General features: G+C 42.0%; 1 protein-coding gene across 1 annotated transcript; it reads left to right on the top strand.

Annotated features, from left to right (window-relative positions):
• The first annotated feature begins 144 nt into the window (after positions 1-144).
• Positions 145-21,716, top strand: TRIM23 (tripartite motif containing 23). The gene is made up of 11 exons (XM_077347256.1): positions 145-416; positions 2,115-2,277; positions 6,624-6,745; positions 8,710-8,988; positions 10,031-10,213; positions 11,486-11,701; positions 14,847-14,981; positions 16,400-16,529; positions 16,701-16,811; positions 17,507-17,631; positions 17,861-21,716. Exons 1-11 carry the CDS (start codon positions 324-326, stop codon positions 18,038-18,040), a joined length of 1,737 nt encoding a protein of 578 aa, XP_077203371.1. The 5' UTR covers positions 145-323; the 3' UTR covers positions 18,041-21,716.
• The last annotated feature ends 406 nt before the right edge of the window (positions 21,717-22,122 follow it).

Genomic DNA, 22,122 nt, shown 5'->3' with positions numbered 1-22,122 from the left:
CCGGAATGGATTCCCGCTGTGGGGGTTTTGCCTCCCCTTTGGGACGCGAACCTTTCGCCGCGACGCATGACGGGATTTGTAGTTTCTGTCGACCTCTGCCGACTTCAAGGGAAGCGAGTACCAGGCAGACATGCGCAGAGGCTAAGAAGCGGATGCCCGACTGTACCCCGACCTTCCTGACGTAACGCGGTGTCCCTACCTAGGACCCGCTTTGGTGACGTCGGCGCGCAGCCCCGCCTCTCCCCGTCTCCAGGGGGACCTGGGCTGCTGGAGGCGGCTCCTCCTCCTCCTCCTCCTCCTCCTCCGTCTTTCTCCTGGCGAAGATGGCGGCCTTCGGTGTAAACAAGGTCGGGGCTGTCGCGGGGCCGGATGCTGGCAGCAGGCAGAGCCGCGGGTCGGCTGGCCCCGTCGTCAAGGTGAGCGAAGCGCGGCTGGGGTGGGTCTCCGTGGCGGAGCCAGCGTGGCATCGCTGCCCTTGGAGGCGAGCGGAGATGAGCTCCTGGGAGGGATACCCCGTGCAAGCCCGAGAGCCTCCCCCGGCCTGCTTTGCATCCCCTGCAGCGGTGCTAGTGCACAAGACGTTTCCATTGGGATGTAGCTGGACTCTTGCAGAAGACACCATCCCTCCCTTCTGTTGCATGGGCTTAAGCCTCCTCTCCTCCCACGTGCTAGCTGCTGCACATGACAGGTTTGTTTGTAAAACCTGCTGAAAGGGTTAAAATCGCAAAATGGATTGACTGGCTGGACTACTGCAGAAGCATAAGGGAGGCGGGATCTGTCTCTTCTTCGAGCCAGGATCCTTTGGTTTTTACGGCTATGGATTGATAGACGTTCTTATGAGAGCGTGAAAACACAATAACAACAAAAGCCAAATTCCTCCATCCCATCCTGTCTCTCCTTTGGTCTGCCTGTCATGTGTAGGAATTCCTCCAGAAAACTGGGTGACAGTGCAGCCGGAGGAGAGAGCTGAGCTGAAAATATGAGTGACAGACTTCAAGTTGGCATCTTGTAATTGTTGATTCAAGTCAATGGGAAATTTCAGGAATTCTTTATCGGGGTAGTAATCTGGAATCTCTTGGAATCGTTTTCTTTGTAGAGGTGACAGTGAAATGAAGGGGGATGAATTTAGAAAACCTTCATCAGACTAACTAGGACAGAGTAAAATGTACTTTGTTTGGTGTGCTTTTAGGATGTGGCCTAGATATCTCAGGATATGTTATGAATATAATAAGTATAGAAGTAATAATACTTAACATTCAGTATCATTGATATGATAGTCCAGGAGTCCCCAGTGACACCTTTCCTATGTCCTAGCCAGTGTTTATTGAGAGTGGGGCCAGGTAAGGCTTTTGCCTGGCATGACTTCTGATTAGCCACTGGAGAATTGACTGGCTGTGTGATTTTTAACAATGCTGCTTGTGCAAAAGCTGCCACCACAGAAGAAGGATCTCCAAGAAGGTAAGGTATGGCAGCCAATTTGTGGCTACACCAACCACCTTGCGTCAAAATTCTAAAAGAGCTGGCAGGGTCAAAAAGGTTGGGAACTCCTGTCTGCATTATATGGGATTTGAGCTGAGGAATGTATGAGGCTGTCCTGTTACACACTCCCTTCTAGTGACTTCTCTGATAACCACACATATGATACAGATATTCCTCACTATTTCCAATACATCCTGCCTGCCCGTTAAGATGTTCAGAGGATAGATGAATATTAGAGATGAGGCCTTTTCACTGGGGGGTGATGTGTCCTGAAAACATTATCTCCCAAGAAGTTCCTCTTGTAACCTTTGTTGTCTGTATTTAGGTGGCAAAGAAAGGCTTTTCTAGTTTGTTCTGTTTTTAATTGTGTTTATGTTGTTGCTAGCTGATTAATCTTTGACCATGATGCAGTTACTGCTCATTTCAGTTTAGTGCTTTATCTGTTCATTTGCATCTTGATAGCATTGTGGTGATCCAGCTTTGATCTTTTGCTTCATAGTTATGGGTGTGTTTTTTTTAATTCCTTGTTTCTTCAATTTCTTTTAGTTGTGTGGGGTTTTATGTAAGTTGTTGTGATTGCTTTGGAAATGCAGGAAATAAATAAACCATTTGAACATCAACATTGTAAATTACAGGTTCTGGAATGTGGGGTGTGTGAAGATGTATTTTCATTACAAGGAGACAAAGTTCCCCGACTGCTTTTGTGTGGCCACACAGTATGTCATGACTGTCTCACTCGACTTCCTCTCCATGGCAGAGCAGTTCGCTGTCCCTTTGATCGGCAGGTTACTGAGCTAGGTAAGCATATTTGTAAAGAAACATTGACAGTTCTTAGAAGGATTCCTTTTCTGAGACAGGCTTCCATGAATTGGGAACCCTAGAAGTACCTTGCTGGATCATTTTAAAGAACCATGAGTTCTAGCATTAGTTTTCCTAGTGACCAGCTGGATGTTGCTGGGGAACCTCATATATGAATATATTTACTACCTGCATCTAGTAATTATGTTTTAATTTATTGGTGTCAATCTCATTTCGACACATGGGAGCATGTACAGCTACTGACTTTGCACATGACATGAACTGCTGGTACAAATGCTTTCTCGATTGTGGATCCAACCTTGGGGGAGGTCAGGAAAGCTCCCACTCCTGGTCTTCTGCAAACTATGAAAAGGCCAAGAGGGCTTGTATGTACATGTAATAAGGCTGTACAATACAAAATGGTTCACAAACTTATTTGGATGAATGATTGAGACTTGTGGGCTATACTGCGGTACATAGCATGTTGTAAGTAAGGTCCTATTAGGAGTGCTGACTTCTAATCTGGCGAGCCATGTTTGATTCCGCACTTCCCCACGTGCAACCAGCTGGGCGGGTGACCTTGGCCTCGCCACAGCACTGATAAAGCTGTTCTGACCAAGCAGTGATATCTGGGCTCCCTCAGCCTCAGCCTCACCCACCTCACAGGGTGTCTGTTGTGGGGAGAGGAAAGGGAAGGCGAATGTAAGCTGCTTTGAGACTCCTTCGGGTAGAGAAAAGTGGCATATAAGAACCAACTCTTCTTCTTCTATGATGTAATTTTTGTCGTGCATAATTTGTCATGTTTATACTTTTGTTTTGCTACTGTTTCTTTCTGGAGATTCAGAGTTCTAATCTCTTAATGCATTAGTTCCTGAATGTCCCATTTTGTTGATTGTATTGGCTGTGTGATCCACCTTGAGTTCCTGTGAGAAAGGCAGGCTATAAATAAATAAAGATAAAGATAAAAATTGGTCTTGTCAGTACATGAATATTGCCAGTACATGAATAACTGGTCTTGCCAGTACATTAATGTGGACAGCTTTGAGTGTAATGCTAGAACACAAGAGCTCTGTGGTCTTTGATTTGGGCAATTTGTTCATTTATTTTCTCTCTTCCTCTTGAATCTGCACTGCAAACAGGTTTGGACTAAGAGATAATTGCTCAGGTTATATGTTGTATATGAAGGTCTGTGCCATTATATGAAGACGATTGTCTTGCACAGCTTGGTGGGTTTTTTTGTTGTCCTGTCCTGATCTGAACATTGAGACATGCAAACTGAATATCTTGAAGATGAAGTTAGATGTTAGGAGTGAAAAGAAATATAAGGCATAGAATGTTATGATCTTGACTCAGAGCAGGTCTTGGCATGTCTCAGAAATAAGTTGGTTTATTCACAGGGAGCTATTGGGTTAGATGCTATCAAGTAACTGGGTTTCCTACCCAAAAAGTTACCACCTTTTTAGTTCCTGAACTTTTATGTACACAAACTGAGGTTTAGTGAAAATACATTTAAGAAAATAATTTACTGGCTAAAAGAGTATCTTGGGATATCCTTCTGAAATTGTATATTGACAGTATCTTTGAGATAGTGAATACTCATATGCTATAGAACAGCAGTCCCTAACCTTTCTGTGGTTGAGGACCGCCTCCGAGGGTGGGGAAGAGCCGGCGGCCCGAGCGCCGTGTACACACAGCAGCTGTGCGCAAACACGCACGTGTGGCAGTTCTGTGCGTTTGTGTCCGCCGGCGTGCTGGCGGCCGTGCCTGCCTCTTCCCCCACCTCTCGCAGCGGGAAGCTAGCCAGGCCGCGAGTGAAGCGGCTGCTTCGGCGGCCGCTTCGCTTGTGGCCTGGCGAGCTTCTCGCTGCGGAGGGGGAGAGGCAGGTGCGGCGGCCCAGTACCGGGCCACGGACCAGGGGTTGAGGACCCCCGCTATAGAAAAATGATGCTGTGTCAAAGGCTTATGCCTTGTCACTGGCTTCTTAAAAATAATTCAAATTCTGTATTTGTGAAGTTAATTAGAGAGCTGGCAATGTCAATTTGACTTCATACTACAGTGTGGCTACCGTAAGTTCTTATTGAGCGAAGCTTAAAGAACAGTTTGACTTGTTTAAAGGAAGGGTCAAGTATCTACCTGTTCTGTGGCTGCTTGGAAATTCAAGAGGGGTCAGATCCCAGCTTTTCTTAAAGCTTTCCCAAACAGGCTTTGCTGTGAAGCTTTGGGAAAGATTGCAGCAAAGCCCGGGTGGCTCCTATGAGATCAGACAGCTTTGTTTTTTCCCTGTCCCACACACATGGCAGCCACTTTCCTTGCCCAGCCCCTGAGGCAGTCATTTTCACCCCACACAAACAATCCCCCCCCCCACCACACACAAACCAGGGACTTGCTTGTTCTTTAATCAGCAGTTGAATATCCCAGTAATGTTACAATAGTATGTTGATCAGCTTTTCTGAATTTTACTTTTTAAAAAGTCAATGTATAGCCCCTTTTCATGTTAGAGATGTACCTTTCACCTTAGGGAGAGTAAAGAATGTGCATTGATTGCAATGTCCTCTCCTCAGTCTCTGATGACTCAAAGAGGAATGTCATCTAATAAGGGACTTGTATTCTATAATCAATGGGCTCAGTCTTCACTCTGCAGTTGCCCACATAATGCTGTCTTGTTTCTGATCTGCATGTTCCCTAGTGTTTAAGATTGATGCCATTTCTGCAGAGAATGCTGGCCAACTACATGTGGATTTTGTAGTTCAGAATTTCCATCTAGTGTCATGTGGTAGGCATCTATGAGATCCTATTTGAGTGGCCTGTGGAAGGAAAAATATTTGCAAGAGGAACCTGGAAAGCTTGATGTGAATGCTAATGCATTTGTTGTAATACATTCATGTTGGCTGAACCAGTACTGAAATTTCTTTTGAGGATCCATCCATCATTGTGTGAAAAGGCTCATGATGTGTTTGTTTTGGCTTATGAAATATTTGTGTATGCTAAGAACTTGAAGCCTGCGGATATGGAAGATTTTTTTTTGTGCTTCACTGGGCCATGCAGAACCAGAAAGGGATGCAAAGGCTCAGTAGATTAATTTCGGTAAATTAAATGGGTTATTTGTGCACAAGGAACAAAACCACTAAATAAAACTGAAATACACAAGAGGAAAAGGAAGATCCAGGATTTATGTATGACTAAGAGTAACACAGGATAAATTAAAAATGAAGAGAGTATAGTAATTTGCTAGCTAGAAAAGAGATTAGTGGAGAGATGAACAGAGCATTGCATTCAAAGTATTTGGAAGCAGCATAATAAAACATAAGCAAAAGTATATGATTGTCTCTCCTGAGAGGCCTTGCTATACATTCTAGCTAAAGCTAAATTTGAACCAACTTTCATGCTTACCAATCAGAGGCTCAGGATCCAGAGCATCACTGAAGGAATACCAACCTTGCAGACCCACCCTGTCCTGCCTTTCTGTTGATCAAGGGTGGCACTAGGGCAGGGGTAGTCAAACTGCAGCCCTCCAGATGTCCATGGACTACAATTCCCATGAGCCCCTGCCAGCAAACGCAGTTTGACTACCCCTGCATTAGGGTATGCCTCATTTCTTGAGGATAGAGGCATATATGTAACTTTTCCTTGCCCAAAGGATCAAAATCCATGTTCTTGTAACACAAGATGCAGCTTCCAGAACCAGAGTGGTTTGAGATCCAGAAGAACTACCAAGGTCTCACTATCTTATCTTTTTCTGGCATATTTTTCTTCATCAGGAGATACTGGTTTCAAACATATCTTGGAGGCCAGGTTGAAATGGTGGGATTGTGGTGAAGTTTAGAGCAGCGGTAGTCAACCCATGGTCCTCCAGATGTCCATGGACTACAATTCCCATTTGCAAATGCAAATGCTGGCATAGGCTCATGGGAATTGTAGACCATGAACATCTGGAGGACCACAGGTTGACTACCCCTGCTCTAGAGGGCATCTTCAGTTATCTTGGCAAAATTGGTAGCTGTGTCTCAAATACTGTCATTGCCACATCCTAAAGAACTGTTTCTAGTGTATTCAAGACTTGTGAATGCCCACTGGGATTATTAATTTTTTGGACAGCAGAAAACATTCATAGCATGCCTGGGTTTTAAAAAAAACTTCCTTTGAGTTTTAGAAGCAACTGGCAACTTGTGTTTGGTTGGGGGTGTGTACGCTGCTGTTAAAAAACCTTTCCAGATTTCCAGGCTATGTATAGTAGTAGAACAGAATTTTATTATGAAATGTTAGCTATAGTATAGTACTATTTGTGTGGACTGCCCTTTGTTTCACTGACATTACTCTGTCAATTTTATTTATGTATGTAAAAACAGGAGACTCCGGTGTCTGGGGCTTGAAAAAGAATTTTGCATTGCTGGAACTCCTGGAGCGACTCCAGAATGGGCTCGGTGGCCAGTGTGGAGCAACTGAAGAAGCTATTGGCCTCTCTGGGGAGGTAGTGAGGGATAACTTTGTTTTTGTCATAAGTGTCCTGTTTAGTGTCTGTGAGGTGAACATAAGAGAAGCCATGTTGGATCAGATCAGTAGCTCATCTAGTGGCCAAAACCCAGGTGCCATCAGGAGGTACAAGGGTCAGAACTCCAGAAGGTCTCCCATTGTTTGCCCCCTAAGCACTAAGAATACAGCATCACTTCCCCAGACACAGTATTCCATCTAGACCTTGTGGCTCATAGCCTCTGATGGACCACTGCTTCATACGTTTGTCCAGTCCCCTCTTGAAGCTGTCTCTGATTGCAACCATCATCACTTCCTACAACAGCAAATTCCATGTGTTAACTACTCATTGGGTTAAGGAATATTTCCTCTAGCCTAAGCCTTAACTTAATTGAGTGTTCACAGATTCTTGTACTGTGAGAAAGGGAGAAAAGTACTTCATTCTTCATTTTCTCTATCATACTTTCTGTAAACCTTTACCATATCACTCCTTAATCATCATTTCTCCAAGCTAAAAAGCCCTAATCTCTTAAAGTTTTCTTCATGGGAAAGGTGTTCCATCCCCTCAGTTTTTTTAGTTGCCTTTTTTTAGTGCTATATCTGTACCTAGTATTCCAAATGAGGCTATGCCATGGATTTATGCTGGAACAAGAGGAAAAAAAAGAATCAGTCCAATGGCTTAATCAAATAATATTAGAAATATTAGAGTCTCTGTTATCTCTTTATTCTAATTTCCACCCGGACTCAGCCAAAATGGTGTCTAGATGATTTTTCCGTTTTCAGTTCAATACCTTTCATCAGTCTCTAGGAGCAGGATGGCTTATCTTTCTTAAAGTATAATTAGAGCGAAAAACATTCACACACCCTAATTATACTTTAAGAAAGATAAGCAAGACGATAGAATACATTGAAATTGTTTTGAATTTATTACTACTGCTTTGTGGAGGACTCACTACTGATGAAAGATATTGAATTTAAAACAGAAAAAACATCTAGACCTTTTTGGCTGAGTCCAGGTGGAAATTAGAATAAAGAGATAACAGAGACTCTAATATTTCTAATATTATTTGATTAATCCTTTGGACAGATTCATTTTTTCTCTTGTTTGTGTTATTGGGATTGTCCACTTCCTTCTTGAAGCACATAGATTTATACTGGGGCATTATGATACTGGCTGATGTGTTTCGATCTCCCTACTCATGATCCCCAGCATAGCATTTGTTGCAGTAGCACACTGAGTTGACTTCTTCAGTGAGTTGTCTACCATGTTCCATGTATCGTTTTTATGTTATTATGTAAACCGCCCTGAGCCCCCGGGGAGGGCGGTATATAAATATCATAAATAAATAAATAAATGACTCCAAGATCTCTCTCCTGGTCAGTTACCACCAGTTCAGACCCCACCAATGTATATTTATAGTTAGGATTTTTGGTTAAAACATTTCTCTGTGGCATATTAATTTTTTCACTGCCAGCTTGGCGTAGTGGTTAGGAGTGTGAACTTCTAATCTGGTGAGCTGGGTTTGATTCCGCACTCCCCCACATACCACCCACCTTGGGCTCACCACAGCACTGTTCTGACCGAGCAGTGATATCAGTGCTCTCTCAGCCTCACCCACTTCACAGGGTGTCTGTTGTGGGGAGAGGAAAGGGAAGGCAATTGTAAGACACTTTGAGACTCCTTCAGGTAGAGAAAAGCGGCATATAAGAACCAACACTACTTCTTCTAATGAGCTTCTGACATATGCTCTGCCACCTACAGTCTAAAGTTGAACAATCTTAGTAGTGCTCTATCGTGGTCTTTCTGTAGTTAGGCTTCGTCTCTAGGAGCAGGATGGCTTCCTGTCTATAGGAGTTACCTGAGGCAAGGTTTGGGTGAGGTTGGGGTTCTGATTGTCCTGAACATGCTCAGTGGACTACTTTTATCTAACAATATGGTGCTAATGTGAGCTGCCTTTTTTGTAGTGCATCATTCGCTGTGATGAAGATGAGACTCATCTTGCCTCGGTGTACTGCACTGTCTGTGCGACTCACCTGTGCGCAGAGTGCTCGCAGCTTACGCATTCCACCAAGACTCTAGCGAAACACAGACGTGTGCCCCTTGCTGATAAACCTCATGAGAAGACAATGTGTTCTCAACACCAGGTGCACGCCATTGAATTTGTATGCCTGGAAGAAGGTTGTCAAGCCAGCCCCCTTATGTGTTGCGTCTGCAAAGAATATGGGAAGCATCAGGGTCACAAAGTATGTATTCTTCATCCCCCCCCCATCACAATGCAAATATAGTATGTGGCTGTCTGAGAAGGGAAATGTATATGCTGCTTCCGTGATTTGTTAGTTATTTTTGAATAATAATTTACTCCCTTTTTTCTTGACTACTCTTTAATAATTGAAAAAGCCACCAGCACCTTGTCTTTCTTTGTCCTAGGGTTACATGAGCTTGTGTTGTCTCACTTGGCTCCATTTTCAGAAGGAAAAGGGCCCTGCTGTCTGTGCCCCCACCTTTGGAGGTCAACAGTCAGATATGGAACTTTTTCTGTAGGGTCACCTTGCCTATGGAACATTATTCCCGTTGATTCTCGCCTTGTCCCTATTTTACTATCTTTAGGTGCCAGGCGAGAATATTTCCATTTACCTAGGCTCTTAGTTAAAGGGGTGTCTTTTAAACTCTATTTTTACACTGCTTTTGGCCTGGAAATGGGGTGTCTTTAGCTCTGGCTGGGCTTTTCATGCTGGATTCTAATTGATATGGATTCTGATTGTTTTAAGATTGTACTGTGTTCAGGTTTAGTGGAGGGGTGGCATAAATGCTTCTTGTTGAATCCCCTCTCCCACTGCTAGCCCCTGCTTTGCTCTCTGTGCTGTTCCTGAGGGTCTGCTGACCACTTGGCACAAACTTTTAAGGGGCTTGGTGGCCTATGACAGGAGGGGGAAATGGAAAGGGTCTGTTCCACAAGGACCACTTTGTGAGTTGATCAAGCCATGGTCGTCAGTATGTTTCATTTGGTCTGTAATACCATCCAGTTTTTAGGTTTCATCTTCTTTAATTTTCTGTAAATATTAGAGAGGCAATAATGCTGTCCATACGTCTGTGAATATTTGTTTCATTCACCTGTCAAAATTAGTCTTCCGTCATCTTTTAGTAAGTGATAAGTTTTTTTCTAGATCCTTGTTCTTCTACTCTTTTCCATTACCATAGTCCATGGGAGGGGAGACTGGCTGGGGAGGTGCGGGGAGGTATGGATGGGAATAATGTTCACCTTTCCTTTTGATGCTTTCTTCTTAGCACAGTGTTCTGGAACCAGAAGCAAACCAGATCCGTGCTTCCATTTTAGACATGGCACACTGCATAAGGACTTTCACAGAGGAGATCTCAGATTATTCTCGGAAACTAGTTGGAATAGTTCAGCAAATAGAAGGAGGAGAACAGATAATTGAAGATGGCATTGGGATGGCCCATACAGAACATGTAAGGTGTCTTGTACTTTTCTTGTATGTAGTTTCCGTTTTAAATTGTATATATATATATTTCCCCCTTGCATGTTTTCATCCAGTATTAAAACAAGTCAGAAAAGGCATTCAGAAGTCACTCAGAAAGCAGTGGAAGACAGCCAAGAACAGCTTTGTTAATTCATTGATGGCGATGAGCATCACATAAAACTGTTGTATAGAGGAAGGCACAAAACAGAAGCATTCAGGAAAAGGAAATACAATGGCTTGTTCCTATCCATCTGTAGAAGTCACGTGAAGTTTTCCTCTTTTCATCTCCTTTCTTACGGCACTCACAAAGTCATTCCTGGGGGTGCAGGATCTATGCAGAGTATTAGGCACATGGGTCGACAGTGGAGGACGACAAGAGGAACTTCCCTCAAGGAAGCTGTGCTTGCAGGAGAGGAATGATTTCATCTCCTTGTCCCATCTTACTCTAGTCTCTCAATCCCTACAGCTATGTCTGTGGATCAACCCCAGGGGCCTCTTATGCTTCTCCTCATGTAGCAATTTGTGCCTGATCCCTTCTTCTGGAGCAGTATAGCATTGTTCTGCATGCATTTTTCAAATGTATAGATTCTTAGGCTTCATTGAGTAATCTCTCTCTGTCTCGCTCTCTCACTCTCTTTCACACACAAATAAATTGTTAACAGCTTTATTCTGCAATCTTTTAGTGAAGAGGATAAGAGAAGGAAGGACTGAATGGAGTGAAATTATTCAAGGGGAAACAAAATCTCTTCAGCTATACTTTTCGCAATTTGAGGCTGACCGTAGCTAGGGTGATCCAACGTTTCTCAGCGCCTTATCAGAGGACCAGATATCATGTCAAACCCCATACTGTTAAGGCTATTTCCAGCAGGGTATGAATATACCCGCAGGATGGATGAGGAACCACAATACTGCTGACATCTAATGGTTTGATTCTGGAGTTAGTACTTCCCAAACCATGTGTATGTTTTTTTTTTAAATGACATTTAAATGCACACACAGTATTCTGTCCTTTATTTTTTTAGTATAAGTATTCCTAAATCACCACCATTGTATTCTCAACTTTCCCCCAAAAAATGCAAGCTAGAAGCCATTTAAAGCAATAAAAGTATACCTTTTCAAAAAAGCCTACACCAAATGTCTTCAGAAGCTAAATAGAATATAGAGTCAGAAGCAGGGAAAATGTACTGTAGAAGATAATGCTCTCGTCCTAACTGGTGTCTCAGTGCCCTGTCTCCTTGATTTCATGTCTCTGACTGTCCAGGTCCCAGGCACTGCAGAGAACGCCCGCTCCTGTGTCCGAGCTTATTTTTCGGATCTTCATGAAACCCTCTGTCGTCAAGAAGAAATGGCTCTCAGTGTGGTTGATGCCCACGTGCGAGAAAAATTGATCTGGCTCAGACAACAACAGGAAGACATGACTATCTTGTTGTCACAGGTTTCGACTGCTTGCCTTCACTGTGAAAAGACATTGCAGCAAGTAAGGGAGCCACCATAATGTGGCTGAGATCCATAGTTAGATGTCATAGTCCCATTGTATATGGCACAGGTCAGACCACACCTGGAGTACTGTGTGCAGTTCTGGAGGCCTCACTTCAAGAAGGACGTAGATAAAATTGAAAGGGTACAGAGGAGAGCGACGAGAATGATCTAGGGCCAAGGGACCAAGCCCTATGAAGATAGGTTGAGGAACTTGGGAATGTTCAGCCTGGAGAAAAGGAGGTTGAGAAGGGGACGTGATAGCCCTCTAAGTATTTGAAAGGTTGTCACTTGGAGGAGGGCAGGATGCTGTTTCTGTTGGCTGCAGAGGAGAGGACACGCAGTGATGGGTTTAAACTATAAGTACAACGATATAGGCTAGATATCAGGAAAAAAAAATTTCACAGTCAGAGTAATTCAGCAGTGGAATAGGCTGCCTAAGGAGGTGGTGAACTCCCCCTCACTGGCAGTCTTCAAGCAAAGTTTGGATACACAGTTTTCTTGGATGCTTTAGGATACTTAGGGCTGTTCCTGCGTTGAGCAGGGGGTTGGACTAGATGGCCTGTATGGCCCCTTCCAACTCTATGATTCTATGAAGGACATAGATAAAATTGAAAGGGTACAGAGGAGAGCGACGATAGGTTGAGGGACTTGGGGATGTTCAGCATGGAGAAAAGGAGGTTGAGAGGGGACATGATAGCCCTCTTTAAGTATTTGAAAGGTTGTCACTTGGAGGAGGGCAGGATGCTGTTTCCGTTGGCTGCAGAGGAAAGGATGCGCAGTAATGTGTTTAAACTACAAGTACAACGATATAGGCTAGATATCAGGAAAAATGACCCCTTCCAACTCTGTGATTCTGTGGAGAACGGTGTCAATGTTAAAGTGTGTTGTTTCTCTGTTGTTTTTTTCCTGTTTTGTTTACCTGTAACTCGGCTGTTGTTAAATGCTGGTTTACAAAGGATGGTTTGTGGTCCCACCAACAGGTTGTGGGAGCCATGTGAGAGAAGAATCAGGGCAAGGGGCTACAAGATATGAAAGGACAGTAGTATCTGTTTCTAACTAAAAGTGGAATGGAGCTGATGGATCCTTGTCTTTGTTTTTAGTGAAGCATACAGAACAACAAGAGGGACATGCTAGTGGATCCCAAATATCCACCTATAAATCAGTATTTTAGAAGAACTGAGTTATATGCGGTGATTCTCAGATTGTGACTTGATTTAGTAGACAATTTGCTTGTAGACAGTTGTAAATCTGATCTCACTACAGGATTATGTGTAACAATAAGATAAACTTTCAGACTAATCAGTCCTTGTAGTGATGGTGTATTAATTTATACACTTCTGTATATTTTTGTGTACAATAGGAGCTTGAATATTGTTATATACACTTTGTTCCCTCTGAACCCAGTCTTCCCCATAGTGCTGTTGTGAGGAGAACACAGAAGAGTTAAGATGAGATATGTTCTCTGAGCTTCTTAGAAGAAGGACTGGAGAGAAAAATATTAATATATAATAATAATAAAGCAGAAATGTCTACTATGAGAAGAAAATCAAACCATTTCAAATTAAGAACATTAATTTCCCATGTACAGGAAATATGAGATGTTAGGGCTCCATAAAAACAGAACAGAAGGGAAAAGTGAAAAGAAACAACAATAGAAACAAAAGAAACAACAAAACCCCTTTATACCTTTTGTGTCATTTTGGTTGGAGCCAGCTTGGTGTACTGGTTAGGAGTGTGGTTTCCTAACCGCTCCTCCACATGCAGCCAACTGGGTGAAAAAGCACTGAAAAAGCTGTTCTGACCGAGCAGTGATATCAGGGCTCTCTCAGCCTCACCAACCTCACAGGGTGTCTGTTGTGGGGAGAGGAAAGGGAAGGTGACTGTAAGCCACTTTGAGGCTCCGTCGGGTAGAGAAAAGCGGCATATAAGAACCAACTCTTCTTAATAAAACAGGGTAAAACTTGTTGCATTCTGTGGAATGCTTCAGCAGGCTGTTTTTGTTGTTGTTGTTGTTTTGTTAAAAGCAAAATGGAAGAAGGCTGGCTGTACCCATGGCCTGGCATATCTGTCAAACCCCCCCCCCCTTTCCACAGCAGGTGTGTGCATGTTAACATCCAGCCTGATCATTTCCCAAGAAAAGCTCTGAATGGCAAATAGTTCTGTCCTCTCAGTTGAATACAACCGTTCCTTGTCTTGTATCAGTCAACATCAGAGGCATTATATCCATTTAAGTGAGGAGCATCTACAATATGCCCTGCCTTTCCTCATGATTCAAGGTGTTTTACAATAATGCTAACTTCCAATTTCTAGAACGACAGTCCAGTGGCACCTTTTAGATCAACAAAATTTTATTCAAGGTGTAAACTTTTGTTTACACAGCACACTTCTTCAGACACAATGAAATGGAAATTACAAGTCCACACATATAGCACACAGCATAATAGAGATGTTTAACAGATACAAGGGCCTTACAGGACTTGTAATTTCCATTTTATTGTATCTGAGGAAGTGTGCTGTGCACATGAAAGAGGAAGAGTTGGTTCTTATATGCCCGTTTTCTCTACCGGGAGTCTCAAAGTGGCTTACAATCCCCTTCCCTTTCCTCTCTGCACAACAGACACCCTGTGAGATAAGTGGGGCTGGGAGAGCCCTGATATTACTGCTCGCTCAGAACAGCTTTATTGCTGTTGGGAGGAACCCAAGATCATCCAGCTGGCTGCATGTGGGGAAAGAGTGGGGAATCAAACCTGGCTCACCAGATTAGAAATCCACACTCCTAACTACTACACCAAGCTTAGATAACATTTTGTCGGTCTAAAAGCTGCCACTGGACTTCCACTGCTTCGGATCAACATGGCTACCCACTTGAATCTTAACCTATCTTCCAATTTCCGGTTGAATTCCCTCCCTCCAAGCAAGCCCCGCAAGCCCATCCCCTTCCCGTCTTGTATTCCCTCTTTTTAAGTATGAATAAGTCAGACTTGCTTCAAAACAGCCAAACATTTATACTCGTTGCGGTTGACATTTCTTTTGAACTGTGAGCCATAAATTATATTGTTCAATAAATATTACATTTCTGTTTGTTGGATCTGAAAGGGAGGGTTTTGTTGTGTTAAATCTGGCTTCTTTGTATTGCACTCCAGGATGACTGCAGAGTTGTGTTGGCCAAGCAAGAAATCACAAGACTTCTAGAAACACTGCAGAAGCAGCAGCAGCAATTTACAGAGCTGGCAGACCACATACAACTCGATGCTAGCATTCCTGTCACTTTCACAAAGGTACGGAGTCTTAACTTTTAGGTTATGAATCTGGGTCAGTTTGACTTTTATATGCTTTCCTCTCCTCTTCCTGCCCACAGCGGCAAAAACATTTCACACTGCATCAGGCTTTTCAATCCGTGGAGTTTTAGAAGTAACTTTAAGCATGGCTCAGGGAACAGATGTTCAGGGAAGGGATACACTTAGTTGTGCTCCAAGGAGAAGTTAATTATGTCTAGCTGAAAGTAGAATTAAACCCTCCCTGTATGTGACTTCCATCTATCAAGTCATATACATTTTAAAAGGATAATTTAGATTTTCTAATCTGTAATCCGGTGTATCTGGGCGAGAGAGTCTCCTCCTATTATTTCCTTCTCTCCCGTGCCCATGGATGCTGCAAAGCACAGAAGCTAACACCCCTCATTGTTTTATATTTGACTGCTGAAAGACTGCTGCTTCTGAGTCAAGAGTTTGTACAATTGTCAGTTTAATAAAATGGATTTACTTGTTTTGCACATTCTTAAACTGTTAAAATGGCAACCATTCTGAGATTGAATTTTGTATTACCAAACAACAAGCTTTCCATTTAAATCCATGGGAAAAATTAGCCATTTCATAACTTAGTATTTAGTGTTTCTACTAAATTAATTTTTACTTAGAGTCCAGTGGCACCTTTAATAGTTTTCATTCTGCTGTGTGTTAATTTATCTTCACACTTGCCTGTCAGTTTGAATTGATTACTTTCGTGCATGCACATGAAAGCTCATACCGTGAATAAAACTTTGTTGTTTTTAAAGGTGCCACTGGGCTCTAAATTTGTTCTGCTGCTTCAGACCAACATGGCTACCTGCTTCAATCTAATTTTTTACTTGTTAGTAGCTCTTTAAAAATCGGTTTGTGTATGATTCTTCACTGGCACTGCCAGCTTCCAGATGGCGACTGGTGATCTGCTGGGATTACAACTGTTCCCCATGTGACAGATCAGTTCACCTGGAGGAAATAGCCACTTTGGAAGGTGGACTCTATGGCGTTATACCCTGCTGAAGTCCCTCCCCTTCCCAAACCCCACACACCTCAGGCTCATCCAGGCATTTCCCAAGCCAGAGCTGGCAAACCCTATTCTGTGCTTTCCTGCACTCCTTAAGCATCGGTTGTATCACATTCAGTTTGCTTCTGTACTTTAGTCATGGATGCAAGCTGCATTCTTGAACATGAAAAATCCGTATCCTAAATAAGATACCGTGGCTGAGTTCCAAAGAGCATTATGTGCTCGCCCACTTCCATTCACGGATCAGGGAATGCCCATCTTCTTTTTTCCTTTATCTTTCTTGTTTGACTGCATTGAAGGCTGCTCTTGGTATCTGGAAGCAGCTTTGCTTAGGGGCTCTAGTTCTGATGATGCCTCTTCAAGGCACTCTCTTTCTTTCTCTTGCTTTCAGGACAACAGGGTACACATTGGTCCAAAAATGGAGATTCGGGTTGTGACTCTGGGATTAGATGGCGCTGGCAAAACAACTATTTTATTTAAATTAAAGCAAGATGAGTTCATGCAACCTATTCCAACAATAGGCAAGTAACAGTGACTTGGAAATGTAGACATTTCACATATTGTTCATATGTTATATGTAAATCACCCTGAGCCTCTGGGGAGGGTGGTATATAAATATAATAAATAAATAAATAAATAATAAATAAGTGATCTATTAGAAACATGACTTAAAAGCTTTTGTTTCCTCTTAGGTTTTAATGTTGAGACTGTAGAATATAAAAATCTGAAGTTCACTATTTGGGATGTAGGAGGTAAACACAAGCTGAGACCTTTGTGGAAACATTATTATCTCAATACGCAAGGTAAGAGTGAGCACATACTTTGTGTAATTAAAAGTATAAAATAAATACATTATTATAGAATAAAATGGTGGATGGTTGCTAGGCTTCTTTCTCAGCTTATAGTCCTGAACTTACCTACTAGAAAGTAGGCTCTGTTGGAGCCCATATAGAAATGTGTAGATTTTAGTTCCCAAATAACATTTTGTCTGATAGATCATGTAGATCATGTTGTCTGAGAAGATTGATCGGCATATGCTGAACATCCAGTTTAAATGGCATTTGAAATGCTAGATCAGGGGTAGTCAAACTGCGGCCCTCCAGATGTCCATGGACTACAATTCCCAGGAGCCCCTGCCAGCGAATGCTGGCAGGGGCTTCTGGGAATTGTAGTCCATGGACATCTGGAGGGCCGCAGTTTGACTACCCCTGTGCTAGATGGTTGACTTTCTTGAGCAATCTGTTGCACTTTCTTTATTTCTGTGACTCAATTTGATACTGCAGCTGTCTATAAGGTTACATTAACAGGCTTCATTGTTAGTAATAAGCAGTTTTGAAGAATGTTTTCCAAACCTAGTTGGACTGTAATTGATCAGACCGACGTCTGTTGTCCCCTCATGCACCATTTAGCATACTTGCTTGGGCTCATGATAATCTGAAAATGGGATGAAAAATAGACACTTGCAAAATATAACCAGGTACTGGTTCTTTTTCCGTAGCGGTGGTGTTTGTTATTGATAGCAGCCACCGAGACAGGGTCAGTGAGGCACACAGCGAACTTGCCAAGCTGTTAACGGAGAAGGAGCTGCGAGATGCTTTGCTGCTGATCTTTGCCAATAAGCAGGTACTGTGGTTTCTTTCTCTCCTGGCCATGCTGCCATTCTGCCTATAACTGTAGTGAAATTCATTGCTTGTTGTTAAATAAAAACAGGGCCTTGCATCTGTTGTACAGATCAGGTTGACTGTAGAGCATTCATAAAGTTGTTCCTCAAATGTTGCATTTTTAAAATAAGAAGACCTGACTGTGAAACTGTGGTCTGTGAACGTAACGAATGTCTGGCTGTCCTTTACAGGACGTGGCGGGCGCACTTTCAGTAGAAGAAATCACAGAATTGCTGAGTCTTCACAAACTCTGCTGTGGCCGAAACTGGTACATCCAAGGTTGTGACGCCCGAAGTGGCATGGGACTCTATGAAGGACTGGACTGGCTGTCAAGACACCTGGTGGCTGCAGGTGTCCTGGATGTGGCTTAAGTGCCTGTTGAACCGTGACGTTTGAACTTTGGTTAACTTATTTGTGTGACACGAGATGGTTAAACATGAACTTTGCATCTAAAACTGTGTTTCCTAAAGAAAACAACTAACAGTCCTGCCGGAATGCTTTATTGGTGTAGTACAGTGATTGTGCGATTCCTTTATGTTTGAAATTATGGTAAATGAATGCTGTGGGTTTGACAAGTTTGTAGGAAAGGTGCCTTGATTTTTAAAGAAAGCTCTTTTCGCCTCCCTCCGATCCTTACTTTCAGCATTTGACATGGACATGTTTGCTTACATGGATAGCCTCACTGAAATCAGTTTTATTTCCTAAATCTGAAAACATGCAGAGACATGTACGAGTGCTTCTTGGCACTGTCTCTATTAAAAACTTGCAGAGAGAAAACATAGCAGGAATTTCCCAATACTTAAAAGAAGAAAACCAAACTCAGTACTAGTCTTTGAGATCATGTTATGGCCCCTGGTCTTGGATGGTCATTTCTGTTGCTTCTTTGTGATAAAATCTCTATGTTTTTGCTAACTCCTTGTCTCTCTCTTTCTCTTTCATTCTCTCTCGCACATACATACACTCTCTCCATCCCCCCCCCCCTTTCCTTAGGAGTAGAAAGACATCTATAGGCAGTTGACAGTAAAAACTTTCACTACTCTGTGCTTCCTATTATGTCTTGGAAAAACTGTTCCATGTATATTCTTCATTAGCTACACTGAAATTATAGAATATCTGTAAATAATACTCTGAAAACATTGGCAATTAAATAGGAACAAAAGAATTTTCATATTCAGTACAGTAGAACTTCAGGGATGGAGCTTCATAACAATGAAATGTTTCATAATTCTGAATGATATTCAGAAAATATTCTCTATCTGATATTTAATGAAACTCAGTCAGCAGCAGCTGCTGTACAGCTGCTGCTGTAATTGATAAAGTGGTGTTGAGCCATTGGGTTAGACTCGTTTTGTCTGAGGGTCTGTGGAACATGATCAGTTACTTCCTGCACCAATAATAGATGGACTTCACCAGCTTTTTCCATTCAATCTTTCCTCCTCACTACAACCCTAGTCTCACATGGCTTTTATTCATGCAGTTCTCATAATGAGCAGCAAAACCTTTTGGGAAGTTCCGGGGGAGTCCTTCCTTCCTGTGACACTTGCATCCCTTGTGGACATTATTTTAATGTGTAGTTTTATTTCCCCCCTTTAGTTTGTTGTCTAGTGCCCTTCACGATTCCTCCTGCCTCCCCCTTCTATGATGTTGTTGAGATTTGAATTCCCTGCCCTTGTTCCTTGCTGTCAGTTTCTGTGATCTGATGCATAGCCTCTTCTCCTTAAGAGCAGGCTTGATAGTTTCAGTGCATCTTGGCAAGGAAATCAGTGTAAGACATGATAACACATGCTCTGCAAATAAGGAATGCACCATGTTTCCCAGTCACAGGGTCTTTGCTTCTGCTCTTAACTTTGAAATGAGTATTCCTAAATCCGAAGTGGCTGTGATTCTGTTTGCTTTTCATTTGTCACATCTTTCCTATTGTCCAGGGTATGGGAGGGGCTTTAATGAATGATAATTAATTTAGCTTGCAGAACTAATTTAAGTTGGACTCTAAATTTGTTCTGTTGCTTCAGACCAACACGGCTACCTACTTGAATCTATCTTCATTTTAGCTTGCTTAACTCCTCAAGCATGATCAGGCGATTAGTCATCTTTTTATATTTTGCCAATCAAGTCAACATTTGAAGTACTTCATGGTGACACAAAGATCCTGATAGTGCTTTGATCCATCCTGTTTGATTTGTATGTGGGGCTTTGAGAAAAGACTTGTTGCTCTGACAGGACACAAGAAGGTTAGTTCTGCATTATATACATTAATTTTCCAGCAAACCTGGTGTTGGTGTTTCTCAGGCTATACTGGCTGCTTGAAGCTACATTCTGATTTCTTCCCTCTATACCAGGGGTAGTCAAACTGCGGCCCTCCAGATGTCCATGGACCACAATTCCCAGAAGCCCCTGCCAGCGAATGCTGGCAGGGGCTCGTGGGAATTGTAGTCCATGGATATCTGGAGGGCCGCAGTTTGACTACCCCTGCTCTATACTATCCACTCAAAAGGCCTGAATAAATTCTGATTCTGGGGAATGTATGAAAAAGCAGCAATGATGTGCATCTTTGATATAGCATCACGCAGACATACAGAGTATGCCACAAGCAGATTTCCAATCAATTTGTAAAATCTGATTTGTCTCCTCAGCAGTAGCTTGAAGCATTTGAAGTGGATTAAACATGCTTGCTTTGCCAGCATAACTTCCTGCGATTTAGGTACTTTTCTGTTTTGGTTGAGGGAAGTGTTCTGTGTAGGCTGATGTCGAAAGCTGTGGTTTTATTTTCCCGTCTGAACAAACTAAGGTAAATGTCTTCTGAATGCACATCACATTCAAAGTAGAATAATGAGGTCTTGAAGGGATTTCTGGCAGATTTTTATGCAGTGAATAAGGCTTAGAACATACCGTGAAATAATTATGCTATCACTATCTGTTACAAACTTTTCTGTTTTTGTTTTTGGGTGGGGGAAGGTGATAGAAGAGACATTTTTGTATTATGTACCAGTCTCACTAGTAGCTGAATCCTGTTTAGTTACAATGAGTGCTTTGCTGTACAAAACAGAATTAGAGATTGTTTTACCCCAAATTATTTTCTGCCTCAACAAATACCCCACTCAAAATGTACTGCAAGGTTATATGGTGCTTTAGGGAGAAGGCACAATTGTGTATTTGAAATAATTTGGGTGGAGGCTTCCTTTAAATTAAAGAGGTCAGACTAACTTCTACACTATATTTAGAACACTATTAAAATGCATGATGTCACTTGATATGCAGCAGTTGGGAAGGCTAAATGTGAATTGTCAGCTTGCGTGGCTTGAATTGCTGTAGCTTTGCTGTTTTTGGCACTCTGCTTCTTGTAAAACAGTCAAAATGCTGTTTGTAGGGTACTGTGGAGAAAATACTAGTTTTGGAAAACTTAGTTGTTCTTTATTCCCAACATGTCAGGTTCTGCTACAAAAGGTAGTGTGCTTGCATAAAAGTATTATATAATTGAAATGAATTGAAGTGACTGTGAAAATAGGTGTTGCAGCCGTTGGAATTTAAGTATTACTCAGAAACATTTAGGCGCTTGTTTTGTATTGTATATAATTAATTGTAAATTTAAAGCTTGTTTAATACTTTGTTGGGTTCTAATTTTGTTTGGTGTACTGATGTGTACCAGTTTTGAAGTGTTTTCAACTCCAGTGATTTTTTTTTAAAGCTAGGATAGGTTGCTTCAAAAGCAAACTCTTGGGTAAAAGACTTATTCCTAAAACCATTGGATCATAAAGTTTTTAACTGTGAAACGAAAATGTAACAAAGGTAAACTTCCTGCTTTGAAAATGATGTAATATATAGAGCTTTGTCTCTTGATATAGTCTAGCTTTTAACTGTATGTAACACATTAACTTTCTAATTCTGAATTTGGAATTATTAGAGGTATAAGAGATTTTTTTTTTGCACCAACATGTCCAAACATAACAACTATACCAAGAAACAAAACAGCTAGATCCACACTGCTTGTGATTGTACTGGTGCAGTTTCAGAATGGCCTTGGACGTAATAAAAATTATTTAACCAAAATATTGATACTTTTTCATTTTTTAAAACGAACACTCGTTATGCTTTAGCAAGATTCACACACACATACCCCACTTCCTGCTGGCAAATTCTTCTGCCATTGGACTTTTGACTGTCCCCCCCTCTACACTGCACCCAACCATGTGGCTAGAAATAGTACTTTAGGGGGACAGATGTGCTTCACCAACAGCCTGGTGAACATGATTTGCAGCTGGTTGGGAGAAATTGGTAAAAATTGCTGTTTCCCAATCAATGTTCTAGGTTCCAGAACAAAGGTTTATCCAGTAATTAGGCTGGTTGCGTGAGGGTTGGAAGATACCATGACTAAGATTTAATTCCCCCCACTAATGTCTTGTTTCCTCAAGTACAACATTTTAGGCTGTTCTGGGATGAGAGAGATCCAGACATC

Source organism: Paroedura picta, chromosome 7 (genome assembly GCF_049243985.1).
Source record: "Paroedura picta isolate Pp20150507F chromosome 7, Ppicta_v3.0, whole genome shotgun sequence".
NCBI lineage: Eukaryota > Metazoa > Chordata > Lepidosauria > Squamata > Gekkonidae > Paroedura > Paroedura picta.
The sequence above is the reverse complement of the archived record's forward strand: the minus strand, read 5'-3'. Positions and strand labels throughout refer to the sequence as shown.